Genomic DNA, 19,327 nt, shown 5'->3' with positions numbered 1-19,327 from the left:
GCTGCATTAAATCCTGGGGTTTTACTATATTGCTTACAGCCGGTACAAGCGAAGTAAAAACCTTTAAGGACAGGAGTCTGATCCGTGCAGTTGTTTCAAGATCAAGATCAGCAATCAACCGGTCGATTTTATTTTTCTGTCTTGTGTTTAATTCGTCCAATAACAGGACAGTCTTCTTCTACCTTTCTTATAATCGGATCTAATCGAGAAGGATAGATCTGGTTTCTGGACGAAACTCGGTAAATATAATAATAATAATTGGATCTATTATTCGCAACTAATCGACATATAATTCTCAATATTATTTGTCGGTTTCCTTGCGCGTCTATTAGTTTGTTATTTACAACACATAATGATTTAACATACACAAATTCTCTAAAACTATCTTTAATATGTTAATTACAAATGTCATTGATATTGATGAACCCATTTAATACTTTATATATATATATATATATATATATATATATATATATATATATATATATATATATATATATATATATATATATAACAATTCGGATTTGAATATCCTAGTTGTCAAGCAAATATGAATATGGATTGGTATGCTTAATCTAAGTCATAAAAAGTTGTCCTTTTGCTATTTCATTTGCCAAACAATGCAAGTTTTGTAAATACATTATTAACTTCGTTTCATGCGAAGTTATAACAAGAATTTCAAATACATATTCCAACCAAAAAAGGTACTAGATTTGGCTAATGATATCATCATTCCAGGTCAATGTTGGTAGTAAATCATCACATATTGGAAGTTGAATTTGACTCGTAATGTGGTTTTTACCCTTAGGTGGTGTTTGTTTTTTTCTTGTAGATCTGCGTGATCATTTCTTTCTGTGCCATGCAAATCAAGTACAGACATAGGCCCTTGCAGGCAGTTTGTTTATTGGAAGTGTGCAGACTTGAAAACATATGCACGGGATCTTCTTAACACAGACCAATGTCTTCTAAGGTCTTTACAAGTCTTTTAAATAACCAAAAAAGGTATACGCTTTATTTTTTTCTTTTCTCTCGACGCCTCCAACATCCACCAACCCCTCCCTCCACCGATCTTCTTCAACCTTGTGTCTCCTCGTGTTGCTGCTTTCCATACCAAAATCGTCATCTTTCTCCTGACCCATTGCACCACCAAACACACTTCAAAGTAGCACCAAATTTTCCTTTGAAAACGAAAACAGGTTTTCTTGTTCTAATATAAAATTGATTGTTATTTTTGCTGAAAAACTCTCTATTAGCTTTTAGATCTTGTTGGAAAACTGAAAACATTGCTAAAACTAGTCATTATTACTTAAATTTCTTGTTGAACATTACAAAAAATCAATATATATTTTGATGTATCTTGCTAGAACCCATAACATTGCTGATGCCAGGTTTGGGTAAATGGCTTCAACAATCAGATTAGGTTATGAAATCACTAATAAATCAGGTTACGTTCTTGTTTTGGATGTTTTTTTTTTGTTGGAATCATTTTGGTTTTCAAAAATCACATAAACATCGTCCACCAAATGTTTGATAAAATGTTTAATAGAGACATTACATCTTGGAAGACATTGTTTTATTGTTTATAGTTCAATTTAACATAATGAAGACTTAAATTTACAACCTTTTACAGGTAGATGGCACCAAATATGTTGAGAAACATGGAAATTTGAATAAGATGACAATGGTGGCAATAATTGGAGTGTGTGTGACTTTCATGTTCAAGAGTTCACCTCAGGTTATCAACGGTTATGATTGGAAAATTTTATTTGTAATATGTATATGTTTGTATTGATGTTATTCCTTATGATTCCATATCAATTTAAAGCATAAGCCAGCGGTTTAAATCCGATAAGGTGCTTTGTATTTTTTTCAATCATAATATTCATATTTGAAATAAGAATAGCGATATTATTTATAGTAATAAACAAAAAGTAACCAACTGTATAATATTATCGCTTTGGAATAAAAAGAGATACGTGTTGCATGTATGATATTTTTTTAACCATATTATTTTTGTTTATCTTACAAAGACAATGATATATTTTTATTCGATAAATTTGAAAGTGATTTATTAATATTGAAATCTAACTATATGATTATAGATTAAATGAACTAGAATAAAATTTTGAAAAACTCTTGAGTCTAAAAAATCAATTCATTTAAACTTTATTTTATTTTAGCAGTCTGTAGATTTTAAAAAAAAAAAAACAATTTTCTTCTTACAGACTGCAGACATTTGTTTCACCTTTTTTTTCTACAGATGTAGTTCGCAGACTGCAGACATTTTACATCTTAAAAAACAAACACCTTAGTGTCAAATCGACTCTTAATTAATGAGATTTTTTCAAACAAAAAATGTGTTAGATGTAATCGTACTTATCACAACATATCGTTATAATAACTTCCATATTGTTTGTTGTTCTAAATTTTAATTTTTCTAACATATATTTATATATCCACACACGAAATCCTCTAAAACGTTTAAAATATTGTTAGTGTTTTGTGATGAATATTTTATGTGGGCATAAACAGGTTGATGTTGATCGTTTACATGATGAGGTTTTTTCGGTTTCTCAACTTTTTAAATGTCTTATAGGAGTCATTGAAAGCATGTATTTCCAATAAATATTTATCTTTTAAAATATTATTTATTTATTTATTTTTGAACAACAAAATTTATTAAAAAGTGACCATTAGGGAGCTGGACCATGAAAGAGTACAGGAAATTAAAAAAAAAAAAAAAAAACCAAAAAAAAAAAACATAGATCAGAAAGACAGCACACATATTGCTTCACAAATATATATCTAAAATTTTCCTATTTCTCACATAGAATATTTTGGAAAAAATGACCAGTGGATATAACCAACTATCATTTTTGTTAGTCACTTTTTTGTACATTCTTTACAAGTATTGAATTTGTTTTTGATGTTTACAAAATACCATTATGACATGTTGTAAAAAGTTTCCTGCAACTTTGGCATCTCTGGCGACACTCAGGCCACCTTCTCGTGTGAGTTATTGGTTCTTCAAGTTCAAGTTGTTCATTAGCTTCGATTTTCGATTTCTAAGGCATCTTCGAGTTCATGTTCATCAGCTTTGATTTTCGATTTCCAGGGCTTTTGAAGTTGTTCCAAGAATAAGAACACGAATCAAGGTTTTCGATTTCAGGTTGCATTCCATGAACATGAACCTAGGGTTTCTTGAATCGTTCAAAATTAAGGGTTTAATTTTCAATTTTCTAGGGTTTCTGAGATCGTTCAAAGAACAAGAACGAACCAAGAACCCATAGATTTCCATATTCGATTTTAGGGTTTCTAAACCGTTCATGCTAATGTTTGATTTTCGATATTTGATCTTAGAACCCCACCAATTTCTTGTATGTTTTTCATGTAGTCATGTTATCTTTTTCGGCTCGATCTAATGTTGGAATGAAGTTCAGATTTCAGCAAACATGAAACATATGTTTAAGTAATTCATAGTGTTCATAGTCTGAATATTCATATATTCTCTAGAAAATTTATATATTAAGCGGAAAATTCATCTTGACCGGCTACACCTACAAAAGATGGTCATAATGATAATTTGTGAACATAAAAACAAGTTCAATTGTAAATAAGATACCAAAAAATAAAATATATAAACAAAAATCATAGTTCATTACCATCCAACATCATTTTCCCTAAGGGTGACAAATCGTGCTATCGTTTCGTGTTTCTGTCTGACACAACATGACACGACAAAGTTTTATTTAACACGAACACGACATGACACGATGCCGTATTTTTTTAACTAACACGAAAACGAACGAATTAAAAAACGAAAAACACGACACGACACGACAAACATAACATATACTAAAAACTAGTTTATTTAATGAATACTTTATCAAATATAACACGAAAAACACGATAAAGAACTACTAAATTGTGTCAATTTCGTGTCAGATTTTGAACACGAACACGCCACGACATCATGTTTTTTACAGTTAACACGAACACGAATTCAAATTTTAGTTTCGTTTCGTTTCGTGTATTTTTGTCATGTCGTGTCATAAATTACCACCCATAATTTTCCCTATTTATTTACCCATTTGTTTATTTTATTTTCTAACTAGGTGTGAAACCCGTATGTTATACAGGATTAATAAAACAAAAAATTAAATATGAAAGTTTTAAAAAAAATATTTAAATTTGAAATTTTAGATTTGAAATTTAAAATATAAAATTTGAATTTAAAAAGAAATATATTAAATACTATATGAGTACTAATATTGTAATTTATTAGTTATTTTCAATTAAGACAATTATTAATTGAGGTGTAAATATAATTGTTAATTAATAAAAGATAAAAAAAATAGAAAATAACAAATGGAAAAAACATTTAATCAAAAATACCAAAAAATAACATGTGTCCAAATTAATGAGAGGGTGACATGTAACAAAATTATTTTCATTTATTAGAGAGGATATGATAACTTTATTGTTTTCAAAGTTCAAAAAATTTTGGTTCAAAGTATTTATCTTTTACCATTTTAATTTGATTTTTTATGTATTTGTTATGTTACTTCATACACATATATATGGAACTTTTCCTCTTTTCATTATGTAATCTAGCACCCATTTGCTTCTTTATCTCCTATTTTATAAGAACATTTTTTTTCATCTTAAAGTTTCAAAAGACGAGCCTTAAAATTGAATAAGGAATTGAGTTTAGGATGGAAATGGAAAGTGGAAACCATGTAACATGAACTGTTAAGAAAATCCGAGATGGGATATCTTTCAAAGAAAATGAATTTTAATATAATGAGAAAGAAGAATGTACGAAATTGTTGTGACAAAACATCTTTTATAAAAATAAATGTAAGATGACATAATTATCTTTTTATCAATTTGTTCCCCGTGGGTATCATATTCTTATTTCACATTAAGAAAACACATCCAAACATCCGATAGTTGCTAGGTGACATTTGATATAATGAAATATAAATAAAACAAAAATCTTACAAACTAAATTAAGCTATATGTATTAATTGTCACAAAATAAACTTGGGTTACAAACTTACTCAAAGTGGAGTGTTTGCATTTTGTATTAAAACTAAACCAAAACAATAAAACTAAAAATACATTAGTTATTTAAGATGACAGTGCATTATGCACTTACATATACTTCAACATGCCTTCTCATATTTTGTTCTAATACGCATATGCCGCATTTGTTCTATTTGCCTTATGATTTATATGAGAAGGTTAAACCAATAATGAAATATAACAATTTTAACACGTATCACTTACAAGTTGCAATATCTACCTTTTCAAAATAAGTTTGCATATACATACATCATTATATACATTTCATTTTTACTAAAACTAGTTGTAATCATATATTACAAAACACTATTACTTCACATTACGATAATAGAAGTCGGTTTGTATTGTTTGAAAAAAAAAATAGTATGTAAACAAGAAACAACCTTAAACCCTAATTATCTATTACAAAACTATCTTCTAATTTAATTTCCATGGACCAATGGTATATATGTCATTTATCAACACCTCGTGCTATTACACTAATCTGTAAAATAATATTTTGTGTAAATTCCAATGACAATCTCACGCATTCTCACATACAAGCTAAAAAGACACAAATACCCTTGATATCAATACCCAAATGTTAAGTATAACAACCTACTTCCAACTTCTCCAACCACACAATTGCATTCATTCTCACCTAGACGCTTAAAAGACAAAAACACCCCTCACATGATATCAATAGATCAAAGCACACTTTATGGCAAGAATTCAATAAAAGTTGCCTGTTGAAAAAGATGGTCTTAATTTCTATAAATTAGAGTGAAAGTATGAAAACATCACCTCATAATTTGATATCCTCCTCTCAATTTCACACACACATTCCAAAAATGGTAAGTCTTCACTTAACTTTACCAACATCATCTTATTATATTATATTCATACTTGATAGTCGATACTACAACTAATTCATGTTTAAATTCACCATTTTAGCAGGTTTGTTCTACTTCTACAAATGAGAATGAAGAAGAAGAATGTGTAGATTTCAAAGGGAATCCTGCTGACATGTCCAAAACAGGTGGATGGGTTGCAGCTGGACTGATTTTAGGCACTGAACTTTCAGAGAGAATCTGTGTGATAGGAATAGCAATGAATTTAGTAACATATCTCCATGGATCTTTGCATCTTTCTTCATCAAAATCTGCAAATATTGTCTCAAACTTAATGGGCACTCTCAATCTTCTTGCCCTTTTTGGAGGATTCATAGCAGATGCTAAAATCGGTCGTTTCTTAGCCATCCTTATCTTTTCATCTATTTGTGCTCTCGTAAGTTTCCAAATGACCATTTTACCCTTCAATTCCATTAACATCATTAAGTAAAAAAGAAACATCCCCTATGTTGAATTGAATTTGAATTTTGAACCAGGGTATGGTGTTACTGACACTAACAACCACCATCCACCGCCTAAAGCCACCATCATGTGACACCTCAGGCGGTTGGAAATGCATAGAAGCCACCGGAAGTCAACTGGCTATGCTCTACATAGCACTTTACATGGTAGCACTGGGTGGTGGTGGGATAAAGTCAAATGTCTCAGGGTTTGGGTCTGACCAGTTTGACAAGTCAACACCTGAAGATGAAAAGAAAATGGTTTACTTTTTCAACAGGTTTTATTTCTGTGTCACTATTGGATCTCTTTTTGCTGTGACTGTATTGGTTTATTTACAAGATAAAAAGGGTTGGGGGGTGGGGTATGGGGTGTCTGCTGGGACTATGGGTATAGCTGTCTTTTTGCTGTTGTGTGGGACCCGGTTTTATCGGTATAAAAAACCAAAAGGAAGTCCTTTGAGTGTTATATGGAGAGTTGTGTTTTTGGCATGGAAGAATAGGAGATTGTCTTACCCTAATCATCCTAGTTTATTGAATGGCTATGATTCCTCAAAAGTTCCACACACTGAGAAACTCAGGTAAATCAAATTTCATATGGAAGAAGAATTTATAATCATCTTTGAATTTATAAATTATGTGGTGGTATATATCTATATAGGTGCCTTGACAAGGCTGCAATAATGGCAAGAAATGAAGAAAATGATGATTTATGGATAGTTTCAAGTGTAACTGAAGTTGAAGAAGTCAAAATGGTTATAAACCTAATCCCAATATGGTCAACAGGGATCCTCTTCTGGACAATTTACTCTCAGATGAATACTTTCACAGTAGAACAAGCAAACATCATGAACAGAAAACATGGAAGATTCAACATCCCTCCAGGATCATTCTCCTTCTTCCTCTTCATATCCATTCTCCTATTTACCTCCCTTAACGAAAGGGTAATTGTTCCTTTTGCTCAAAGGATCACAAATTATCCAAAAGGTCTCACAAGTCTTCAAAGAATTGGAATTGGCCTTGTGTTTTCAGTAGCAGGAATGGTGGCTGCTGCCATTTGTGAGATAAGAAGGAAATCAGACATGAAAAATGGTGTCAAAACGAATGCTTTTTGGTTAGTTCCTCAGTTTTTCTTGGTGGGTGCTGGTGAAGCTTTTGCTTATGTTGGTCAACTTGAGTTTTTCATCACAGAAGCACCTGAGCAGATGAAGTCAATGAGTACAGGTTTATTTCAAACTACTTTAGCTATGGGGTTTTTTGTGAGTAGTTTGTTGGTGTCATTGACTAACATGGCAACTCATGGGAACTGGCTCAAGAACAATTTGGATCAAGGGGAGTTGAATAACTTCTACTGGATGCTTGCAATTCTTGGAGTGTTCAACTTTTTCGGGTTTTTAATCTTGGCATCTAGACACCAGTATAAATCACAGCATTATGAAAAGGAGATTGAGACAAGAAGGATTGATGACATATAGCCATATAGGAAATGAATCAAAGATGTAAGCGTTATTGTAATTTGTAAAGAAAGAAGCCAAATAGCATATAATGTATATAGGATGAGAAAGTAAGAAAGTAAGAAACCATTCTCTACTAAAAAATATCATGAAAATGGTACATTATGAACTATTTCAATAACTAGAAAAGGAGAAAGATATAATATCTTCAAGAAACAATGGAGTTTCTTCCATTTGATGCGTAATTTCAAGCACTTGTTGGAAGATGGGTGACAATCAAAGGTGGACGAAGTGCACTCTGTTTTTCTTGCTCTTGCGTGCGTGCTTTGAACATTTCTTCAGTCTCGATTACAACCAATCTTTTAACCTTTGTTCAGGACTAGATTTGTTAATTTAGAAAGTAAGAAGATGTGAGATTTTGATGAAAATGGAAGATGTTTGAAAACCTGTTGAAGCATTCCTCTGAGAGTAGGAGTATTCCATCGCATGACAGTTCTGTTGCATTTCCCAAGACGCAATGCTTCTAAGGTACGCCTGTGAAGTTTTCGTGTTCCTGGAATGCCCCTGACTAGAGTTATGTAGAGGTTAGGGCTCCATGCGATTGGAGCACATGCTTTGTAAGCCTTGTAAGCATTCATCTTTCTTCTTCCTACACATAAGATTTACATCATTACAACACCTAATGACCTAATCAACAAGCAATCACTCCTTATCGATTACAGAAAATGTGATGTGTTGTTAGTTGTAGTAATTGTTAATTGTAGTTGTGAATTCTTTTGCTTAAACATATTGATTTTGTAGTTGCGATGTGGTTTTCGACTCTTGATTCTACGTGAGCGCTATTGATAATCAAGGTGGCATTTCTACAAACAGTTTGGGGGCATAAGGCATTCGACAAAAAAATGATCAGGCCTCATCATATACATAGAGTAAGTGAGTAACTAAACAACAAACTCGTTAAATTTTAATCATGATTGAATAAGCCTAGTTTCCAACAAACAGAAATCAATTCCACCCGAATACGAGAACCAAAAAAAAAAAAAAATATATATATATATATATATATATATATATATATATATATATATATATATATATATATATATATATATATATATATATATAACGGATGAGGGAGTGGGGGAGGAACCTGAGAGAGCGCTGCAATAAGAAAATACAAGTCAGGTCGCCGCCGACGGGAAGATCAACACTTTTGGTGGACGGTGGTAATAGCCTAATAGGTAACGCTGCAAACAATGTATTTTGTAGTTAACTAGGGGTATCATGTAAATGAATTAATGAAAGGCATAAAAATGATGGAAATAAAAAGTTATAAGAAACAAATTTTGTAATAATAAACTTGTAAAAAAAGACATCTATATCTATAACTCTTTTGAAATGTCACTAGTCCTTTCTAGAGCTTATTCCTGTTATATAACAAATTTATACACATTGAAATAAAAATTTTCCCGCCCATACAATAATTCTTCTTTGAATGCCTTAAAATCAAGAACTAAATTTTGAAACAATCTATCATATCACAATAAATCACGAATCTAATGCCTTAAAATTAGGAACAGATTTAGAAACAATTATTTATAAGGTGCTTTCTGACGTATGTGTATGTTTTTTCAAAGTATGCAAAGGATGTTTGAACGAAGCCTACATAAATAAGGTGTTCAATTAAAGGTTTAAGTTATCTCTTAATTTACCCATTCTATCTAATCTTAGACATTACATGAAATGTTGACAATATGAAGAATAGGAAATGTTTTCATTTTTGTGTGTTGGTGATTATACAGGTTCAATGATACAACTATTACTAGGTCAAGTTGGTTTGGTTATTGGGGATCAAATGTTGTCAATATGAAGATATGTAGTTGTTGGGGGTAGTATGATATGAATTTACGAAGCAAAATCACACTAAAAAAAGGTAAAACAGAAAGATATTTATGGATTGGGTTGTTCATGGTTGAGCTAAGATTCACCCTCTACTAACCAATTGGTTTGATGGAATCTAGTCACACGCCATACCTTCAATAAGCTCTCTCACATGTCTCTTTCTCAACTCAATTGTGCACATAATCTTGGACCGATCAGAGCACCAACTTACAACACCCTGTCATGGTGACGTGTAACCACGGTGGTGCGGTGAACTCGACACCGACCAGGGGTCGGGACTACAATAAGACCACCGCACGAAGGAGTTTCACAACACTAATTTTTTAATATTTTCTCTTAACTGTTTTTTAACATATATATTTATAAAAATTTGTTTTTTTTTTTCCTTTAATATAAATAAAGACTCCTACTTCACATTTTAAAACACACATTAAACACCAAAAACTTATATAGATTTTTACTTCATATGTAACGCTTGGTTCATGTATGAGATTGTTCTTCAAATTGGTTGTATTTTCCTTTGGGACTCGGCGAGTTGGAAGCTCCAACTCGTCGTGTCGAGAGGGCGTTGGCCGCGTGTCACACCCCCAAACCGGAGCGACGGAAACATCCGAGGGTGGATGACTTCATGTTAAGTATCACAACACATGCATCATAGTAATCAAAGTACAACAACCATTGCATTTATAAAGTAAAATTTGTACATGTGTGTTCAATCATTGTATATTGACACCAAAAGAGATATATACAAAAGATAGAAAACATGACTTTGTACTGCTCATGTCTTCTCAAAAATCCTGGGAAAGTACCTATCTACCGGTTCCATGAGAATACAAGTATTTTGAAAAGAAAGTATCATCATTTAAGTTGGTGAGTTCATAATCATGTTTGTAATTGAAAATCTGTCATTCGTTCCTTGAAATCGTAAGTATGTTTTTCCCAGAAAATCTCATATTTTTTGATGTAAATGTTTTGTAGTCTTGATGCCCTAAGGTTGAAATATTTAATTGATATTGTACTCTGTAATAGTATATTGTAGTTTTAATTCACATAAAACTATGAAATGTATATTTTCTCTGTACTAGTATAGTATTATGTAATTGTACTCTTAGAAAACCATGTAAATGTGAGTGTGCTTGACTCCACTAGCTGTAATTATAAATTATAATGTAACATTGTAAATTGTATTATTGTAAAACCACTACTTTGTATTCGTACTCTTTGGTTTAATTATTTATACACTAACATATTGTTTAGTATCTTTTTGTGAGTTATCATAACTATACTAAGACTAGATGCCCTGCTATAACGCTTTGAAGGCGTCGGAACTGTAACGACATTTGTCACTCGTATGCATACCAGCCTAACTATAGCGACCAATCTAAGTGCAGGATTGTCAATCCCGTATAGATCTATACTGATGTGGTGTTATTTAAGATGGCATGTGCGGAATATGAAAGATCTAGTGAATCAACATGTAAAATCAAGAACACAAGGAGTAAATAAATCTGTGTAAGCTCATATTAGATCTAGAAAGATTATACAAATGGGTTTGTACACAATTTCTCTCTAGTCTAACACTCCAAATGGTTCCTTTCATAAAATGAGTGTCACTCACTTCCTTATAAAGGAAAGGCAACTCATTACACACACAAGTGGGTAAAGCCTCATCCAAGCATAACTTTTCACCCTAACATTCCCCCCCTCAAAGTTAGGATTGGATGCCCCGACTTCAGTATCCAACGAGCTAGCGCGATCAAGACCAAACTCCCCCTCGAAGTAACACCGGTCAAAGCATTAGGACTTTAATAGTATTGCTTAAATGAATAAGTGACTGAAATTTGTCTCACAAAAAACATATTGATAATTATGTGTATAATAATGAAAAGCTACTTTGTAATAGATAACCTGTAAGCTTTTCTCATAAACTATATATATCATAGTTTATATGTTTGTTTTCTGTAATGTAATTTGAACTTTGTAAAATAGTATGTTTGAATCATAAACTATACATATTATAGTTTATATGTTTGTCTCTGTATTATAAGTTGAAATTGTAAAATAGTATGCTTGAATAATAAACTATACATATCATAGTTTATATTTTTGTCTCTGTATTATAAGTTGAACTTGTAAAATAGTATGCTTGAATCATAAAGTATACCTATTATAGCTTATATGTCCGTCTCTGTATTGTAATCATCAACTGAAAACTATTGATTTTTAACACATGATTTTATACTTATATAAATATAATATTTATATAATTTTGATTAAACAGACAATCGAATAAATAATTCTATACCAAGCCCACAACCAAACAATGAACAGGAAATGGAGTCAAACCATCAATTATAAGCCTGTTGAACCCTAATTATATAATTTATACATACATAAACATATAATTTCATTGATAGCAACAATTAAATAAATATTGAAAACATTTATATTTTAACACACAAATATTTTTGTTTTAAACTTGTATTTCTCCCCTTAAAACAGTGAAAATTTATTAAAAAGTTGGGGTATGAACTCACTTGATGAGTGGTGATTCGGGTAGTGTTTCGTTTCTAGGAATGATTTTTCTTGACGAAACCGCAAGTTTCTGATGAAAAAACGGTCTTTACGCGGGCAGAGTTTCGACTAGAAAATATTATTTTCTCGAGGACTTCGGGGCTGTTGGCTTTCTTCGAGTGTTAGGGGATATTCTAGGCTTCGGGGTTTAAAATAGCTTGAAAGGGTGTTTAAGATGAGAGAGAGGTTGAAAATTGTAAACCAAACCCAGAGGCCTCACATCCTATTTATAGGAGGCTGAGGTCCAGTATTACGCTAAGCGTAATTCCTTGGTACGGTGGGCATACTAATGTGAACCTCAGTACGCTGGACGTACGTCTCGTACACGGGGCATACTAATTTGATCCTTATCCGAACTTTGGACGTGGCGAGGCTACGAGATACGCGTCAAGGCTAGTCCGATTATGTTGGGCGTAATCTTTTTGTACGTTGAGTGTAGTGGCTACGTGGCTTCAAACGTGTCAATGATGTGAGATACGTGTTGTATGAGAAGAAGGAGACAACGTGTAACACCCCAAAGTTTGGAAAGCCAAGAAAAGAAAGAAAACCTCAAGTTTAGAGGAGACTCGGCGAGTCCATGGAGGGACTCGGCGAGTCCGAGCGGGATCCGGGTTGTGGTGAAAGCGACCGACTCGGCGAGTCGACCAGGGAGACTCGGCGAGTTGGGTCTGAACGGGGAAAAACCTAAACCCGGGAACTTGGAGCCTATTTAAGTGTCTCATTCTCCTTCCTAGGGTTCATTTATTGCCTCTCTACCCCAGAACATCTAACCCTAGCCGCCATTTCCGTTTTTGGAGCTAGATCTTGCCTTGTAGAATGCATTAAGCTTGGAGGAGGAAGAAAGACCTTGGAGGTGCAAGAAGGGATTGTAGATTTGGATTGTGGAGTCATTTCAGACCAAGTGGAGGTAATAAGTTGTTGCTTGGACTCTCTTTTTTCATCTAGATCTACTCTTATGTGTGGGTTTTGGCCATTGTTGGTATGATATGTAACCATTTCGAGTTGGAGGTTCAGATCTGAGGTTGCTACCTCAGATCCATGTTGGTTTTGGTCTAGAATCCCCTAAAAGTATCAGCCTTTGATATGTTGAAGAAGCATGTTTGACATAAACCCGAATTTAGTGTGTTTTGAGCTTAGATCTCACATTCTACACGTAAAGTTTGCCACTTTACGTGGGGAATAGGCCCTAGAAGTATGGATCTAGGAGTTGGAAGTTCAGTTTGGCTCGAAAAGCCACTGCATGGATTGAGGAATGGATAGACTCGGCGAGTCCTTCGAGTGGACTCGGCGAGTAGCTTGAAGGTGAGGAGGAACTCGACGAGTAGGATGAACAACTTGTCGAGTCGGATGAAGATAGGCATGGCCTCGGCGAGTTGGATGAACAACTCGACGAGTTGGTTGAAGATTGTCTAGGACTCGGCGAGGCTGTTCTTGGACTCGGCGAGTCAGATCGCGAAACCCTAAACCCTTCGAGTCGAGACCCGAATCAGTGAGTCGGGTGGTGACTCAACGAGTTGGACAGGACAGGACTTGGAACTGGTTGGACTCGGCGAGTCATGGACTGACTCGGCAAGTCGGGTCGCGAATAAGAAAGACCCTGAGCTTATGAACTCGGCGAGTCTTTAGGAAGACTCGACGAGTAGGGTTGACCTGGAAGGTTGACTTTGACCAGAGTTGACTTAGTTGACTGTCAGACTAAGTGTTATATGTATATTGATAGCTCGGAGAGCTGGAGGAGCAGCGGATCAGGGGATTGTCGAGTAGCAGCCAGAGATTTATCAGTAGGGCTCAGCAGTTCAGGTGAGTTTCCTTCCAGTAGGGACGGGTCTAAGGCCACAATGCCGGCCCGTTCAGTTAGCAGTAGTTCCGGACTTTGGTCCGATGCAGTAGCTAGTATGTTTGATGTCTTCGTGGCTCAGACAGGATTTGTATGCTATGTTTTATGTGTTAAGTGTTATGTGTTCCGGGCTACGGCCCGATGTAGTATGCAGTATATGTGTTCATGCTAGATGATGTGTTATGCTATGCCATGTTCAGTCAGTCAGTTCCGGACTTCGGTCCGACGCAGGGGACAAGGTCCCAGTCGGTTCCGGACTTCGGTCCGATGCAGATAGTTCCGGATTTCGGACCGATGCAGATAGTTCCGGACTTCGGTCTGATGCAGTTAGTTCCGGACTTTGGTCTGATGCAGATAGTTCCGGACTTCGGTCCGATGCAATTGGTTCCGGAATTTGGTCCGATGCAGTTGGTTCCGGAATTTGGTCCGATGCAGTTGGTTCCGGACTTTGGTCCGATGCAGATAGTTCCGGACTTTGGTCCGATGCAGGGGACAAGGTCCCAGTCCGTTCCGGACTTCGGTCCGATGCAGTTGCCGGGCTTCGTCCCGATGCAGTGGGCAAGGCCCAATATGTGTTTATATGTTATTGTATGGTATGTGGTAGTTTGGGGGAGCTCACTAAGCTTTGTGCTTACGGTCTTCAGTTTTGGTTTCAGGTACTCAGTTTTCAAAAGAGAAGCTCGGGGAGATTGCAGCGCACACACCATAGTTAGTTAGCCTGGGAATGTTTGACTCTGATAATGATATTATGTTTTGAATTAATACCCGAGAATTTATGTTATGACCTATGATACAGTTTTTATGATTCTGGTAATGTTTTTAAAGAAATTTTTGGGTCGTATTTTTGGGTCGTTTCAAGTTGGTATCAGAGCCCTGGTTTGAGGGATTCGGATACACTTCCGGGTGTATCTGAACTCAAACTAAGGGAAATAAAAGATTTTATTTTTAAAAACGTTTTACAAAGAGAATTTTGAAAGCACTTAGAAAGAAAGAATTGTTTTTTTAACAAGATAGAGGTGTGTGCATGCGGTCAGCCGAGCTCAAGTAAGTACTCCCAATTTACCCATACAAGTTATGTTATTATTTTCAATATCAGTTTCAGTATCAGTTTCAGTTCAGCTTTAGTTCCAGCTTCAGTAGAACAGCATGCTAGAATAGGACTAAGGATCTAGGATGATGCCTTATGTGCCTGCTTTATGTGTTCCAGCTTGATGAGAATTGCATGCTAGTAATGAGTAGACAGTAGTAGGATAGCCTGTGTAGGTTATGCCTGAAAGTATGAGCTTAGCATTATATGCTAGTGCAGTTTCTTGTTATGAGAGTTGTTTTGCCTGAGTATGTTTCCCTTATCCGAATGCTGCTTGCTTTGTGCTTTGTGGGACTCTGAGTGATGAGAGTTAGCCATTAGGTGAATACGTTTCATCACATGTGATCAGGGTTGAATAATCTCAGAGTCCTGGATTTGGCCCTACTGTGCAGCTCTCGTTTGAGTCCAACCGTTGTAGGGACGAGTCTTTTACTTGAAGGATTATCTGAGCCTCGTCACATGTGATGGTATTCAGGTGGTGAATAATTGGCATTACTAGGAGGCCTTCAGCAGCTGAGGACTGTGTGGGTAGAGTCAGAGGTTCCCTAGGGTAAGCCTAGGATGAGAGTAGCAGAGATCAGTAGAAGAGTAAAGGGGACTGGGTGGAGTTGAGGTAACTCTCGAGGAAAGTATGGATAGATGTGGAAGGTAGTAGGGGCCCATACTACTGAAAGTAGAGGATCCGTACTCGATTCAAGAGGGGCCAAGACGAAACCAGGAATGGTGTAGTGAGTGAGAAATCCCTCAGCAATAGTGTGTTAATTGATCAGGATTTTGTTATGTTTCAGCATGGTGACATTGCGCGAGCTACCAGTTAGCAATTCAGGCGTTGAGGAGGGATCTAGCTCGGGTTTTGGAGCCGGGCAGCTTGATGATCAGATGAGGGATTTCATTTCCGCAGAGATTATGCGCAACATCATTGATCAGACTCCAGTGATTTTCGGTTCAGTTAGAGAGGCCATTGTGGAGCTCATGGACAGTCATCTTAAGGCCTTAGGGGCCGGGGCAGTTTCAGGATAGTTTGAGGCTCATATAGAGCCCGATTCTCATGGATCCCAGGGATCCATCAGGAAGGGGAGTCCCATTTTTAGCACTTGTCATCCGGGGTCGGGAGTGAGTGGTCCACCTTACCCCCAAGAGGGTTCCCTACAGGATTGGATTGTTGCAGAGGTTTCACGGGCTCTCCAGGAAGAGTTACCAAACACCATTGGGCGTATCACCGATAGTGTGGTCGGCGGGATTGAAAAGCGGACCTCAGCTGTCCAGGTAATGGGTGAAATGGTCACTATGACCCATGAGCGGGAGATTGGCTCGGATAGTCAGCTTGGGAAGAGGAAGCGGTCTTCCGGTCTAGTTTGGCAAGATGGGCAGTCGGACACTGCCGAAGTGGGTGTCAAAAGCCAGCAAGGTCGAGATAGTTGCACGAGGAAGAAGGGAGCATGGGTTGGCGTGCGCGGCAAGTCTAAGTGCGGCAGATGCGGATGGAAGGGTCATAGACGCCAGGAATGCACAGTAGGAGTAGAGTTATGCCATCTGCATACCTTGGATTTTTGGTTAGTAGTCAAGGGTTGGGTTTTATCGAAAAGGTTACTTAGGGTGCAGTAAGTGTAGCATGCCTTGGAGGGACTCGGTATGTTCGCTAGTTCGGAGCCGTATAAGTTTTAGAATGGACAGGTTAGATCCCTAGCTATGGTAAGCCTGGGATTCATCAACGAATTGATTTTGGAATGGTAGTAAGGATTGGGATTTCTCTTTTCTGAGCATCGAAGTGTAAGCAGGATCGAAGTGGGGGAGAATTCTCCGAGTGTACAAGGGTAAGAGCACGCAAATCTAGAACGAGTACGTGATTTCTGAGAAGGAAAAGAAGTGGTTCAGAGTTTGATGGATTGAATAGTTCAGGGTTGGGAGTTTGAGAAACTCCCCATCAGTCCGTGCGTGTAGATGGTAATGGTGAGAATGTGGTTCGGATTCCGGTGAAGGGCCGCCTGTAAGACTCGTGTAAGTTTGAAAGGAGGATCTTGAGAACGGTTAGCAAGAGACATTTCTGTGTTAGTAGTCAGTGGTAGAGGCAACATGTAGGGTTGTGTGTATTCAGGAGTTGGAAGTTTGGAAACTTCCCAATGTTAGTTTCATGTTTCTGGATTAGTAGACGATTGGTTTGGGAACCAAGTCGAAGAATTCCTCGATGGAACGCTAATTTCATCAAGGATATAAGATGTCAAGGTTGATGTAGCATCTGATGATTGAGGACTGATTTTGAGAAATCGGGATGAGGAATCACTAGCGGGACTAGGGATAGTCAGGATGTCCTCGAGATAGTAGTAGAGTGTTGTAAGCCTGCGGGGGTAGCCGTAGCATTCACTAGCAGTCAGATAGTAGTAGAGTGTTGTAAGTCTGCGGGGGTAGCCGTAGCATTCACTAGCAGTCAGATAGTAGTAGAGTGTTGTAAGCCTGCGGGGGTAGCCGTAGCATTCACTAGTAGTCAGATAGTAGTAGAGTGTTGTAAGCCTGCGGGGGTAGCCGTAGCATTCACTAGCATTCAGATAGTAGTAGAGTGTTGTAAGCCTGCAGGGGTAGCCGTAGCATTCACTAGCAGTCAGATAGTAGTAGAGTGTTGTAAGCCTGCAAGGGTAGCCGTAGCATTCACTAGCAGTCAGATAGTAGTAGAGTGTTGTAAGTCTGCGGGGTAGCCGTAGCATTCACTAGCAGTCAGATAGTAGTAGAGTGTTGTAAGTCTGCGGGGGTAGCCGTAGCATTCACTAGTAGTTAGATAGTAGTAGAGTGTTGTAAGTCTGCGGGGGTAGCCGTAGCATTCACTAGTAGTCAGATAGTAGTAGAGTGTTGTAGGCCTGCGGGGGTAGCCGTAGCGTTCATTAGCAGCCAGATAGTATTTGAGAGTTGTGAATCCGCGGGTGTAGCCGTGGCTTTTATCAGATTGGTAGCAGCATGAGCGCGTTGTTGAACGCGGGAACGTAGTAATTCCCACCCGTTCGGGTGCAGCAGTGGGAATATGGGAATCCACGGGTTAGATTCGGATTTCCCAAATGGTTCAGTTATGGCTAAGTCAGCAAATTTTGGCTATAGATCGTCACATCAGTTATGAGATCAGAGTAGCAGTGGACCGTTGGGATTCGGGTATGTTAAGGGCTACCGTCAGTCTGGGAACCATCATGTGTTAGCCATGGAATGGATGATGTCAGGATGTGATGTAAGGACCCGATCGGTTGGATCGGAAGGTTGTTAGAGCCACAGTGACAGGATAACTAGTGGAAACTAGTCCTTGAGGAAGATTTTATTCAGAAGTCGTGGAAGCGACTAAGTGAGGAGTCCCTTGACTCCACAGTTGGACTTGAGTTTAGTGTTTCAGGCAGCTCAGTGTTTCAGCCAGTTTAGTGTTTCAGGCAGCTCAGTGTTTCAGCCAGTTTAGTGTTTCGGGCAGCTCAGTGTTTCGGCCAACTCAGTGTCTCAGGCAGCTCAGTGATTCAGCCAGATCAGCGTTTCAGGCAGTTTAGTGTTTCAGGAAGGTTCGGTATTGCAGACAATTCAGTGTTTGAAAGATTTCAGAGTTTTGGGTCAGTATTGTATTTGAGCTGGAATACAAGTGTTAACGGTATAGTTGGTTGATTTGGAAATGACAAGTCTCTCTCAGCAGGATCAGTTGAGCCTTCGGCCGAGTATAAGTGGCATGTAAAGATAGCTAGGCAAGTAGCTTTTCTTCGGGATGAGAGACTCGAGTTAGTAGGAGTTGAGTAATCAGATGGGATATATGCAAGTCGATTCAGTATGGATGACAGAATAGATGGGACAGTTATGGACAGTCGGGGTATCTTACGGAGTCGCTAGGAGCGGCTAGGAGATTGCGATGGAGTGTAGTGACCGGTGGGAGATGGTAACTCAGATATTGGCAGAGTAGTTGAGCAAGGGTAGTCTCAGTGCATCTAGCAGGCAGTTGAGAGGCAACAGGATTTTTAGTCGAAGGAAGTATCGTTGAGGAAATTATGGGAAGGAGAAAGATTCAGTATGTACCAACAGTAGTGATCGGCATGGGGAGTGGCTGG

The 19,327-nt window shown here is 37.1% G+C and overlaps 1 protein-coding gene across 1 annotated transcript; it reads left to right on the top strand.

Annotated features, from left to right (window-relative positions):
- The first annotated feature begins 1,398 nt into the window (after positions 1 to 1,398).
- Positions 1,399 to 8,408, top strand: LOC145046417 (protein NRT1/ PTR FAMILY 6.4-like). Its single transcript, XM_078994707.1, has 6 exons — positions 1,399 to 1,464; positions 1,631 to 1,735; positions 2,533 to 2,559; positions 6,025 to 6,354; positions 6,455 to 6,996; positions 7,077 to 8,408. Exons 1-6 carry the CDS (start codon positions 1,399 to 1,401, stop codon positions 7,888 to 7,890), a joined length of 1,884 nt encoding a protein of 627 aa, XP_078850833.1. The 3' UTR covers positions 7,891 to 8,408.
- The last annotated feature ends 10,919 nt before the right edge of the window (positions 8,409 to 19,327 follow it).

Source organism: Lactuca saligna, chromosome 5 (genome assembly GCF_052625555.1).
Source record: "Lactuca saligna cultivar CGN05327 chromosome 5, ASM5262555v1, whole genome shotgun sequence".
Classification (NCBI taxonomy): Eukaryota; Viridiplantae; Streptophyta; class Magnoliopsida; order Asterales; family Asteraceae; genus Lactuca; species Lactuca saligna.
This window is presented reverse-complemented; position numbering and strand designations above follow the sequence as displayed.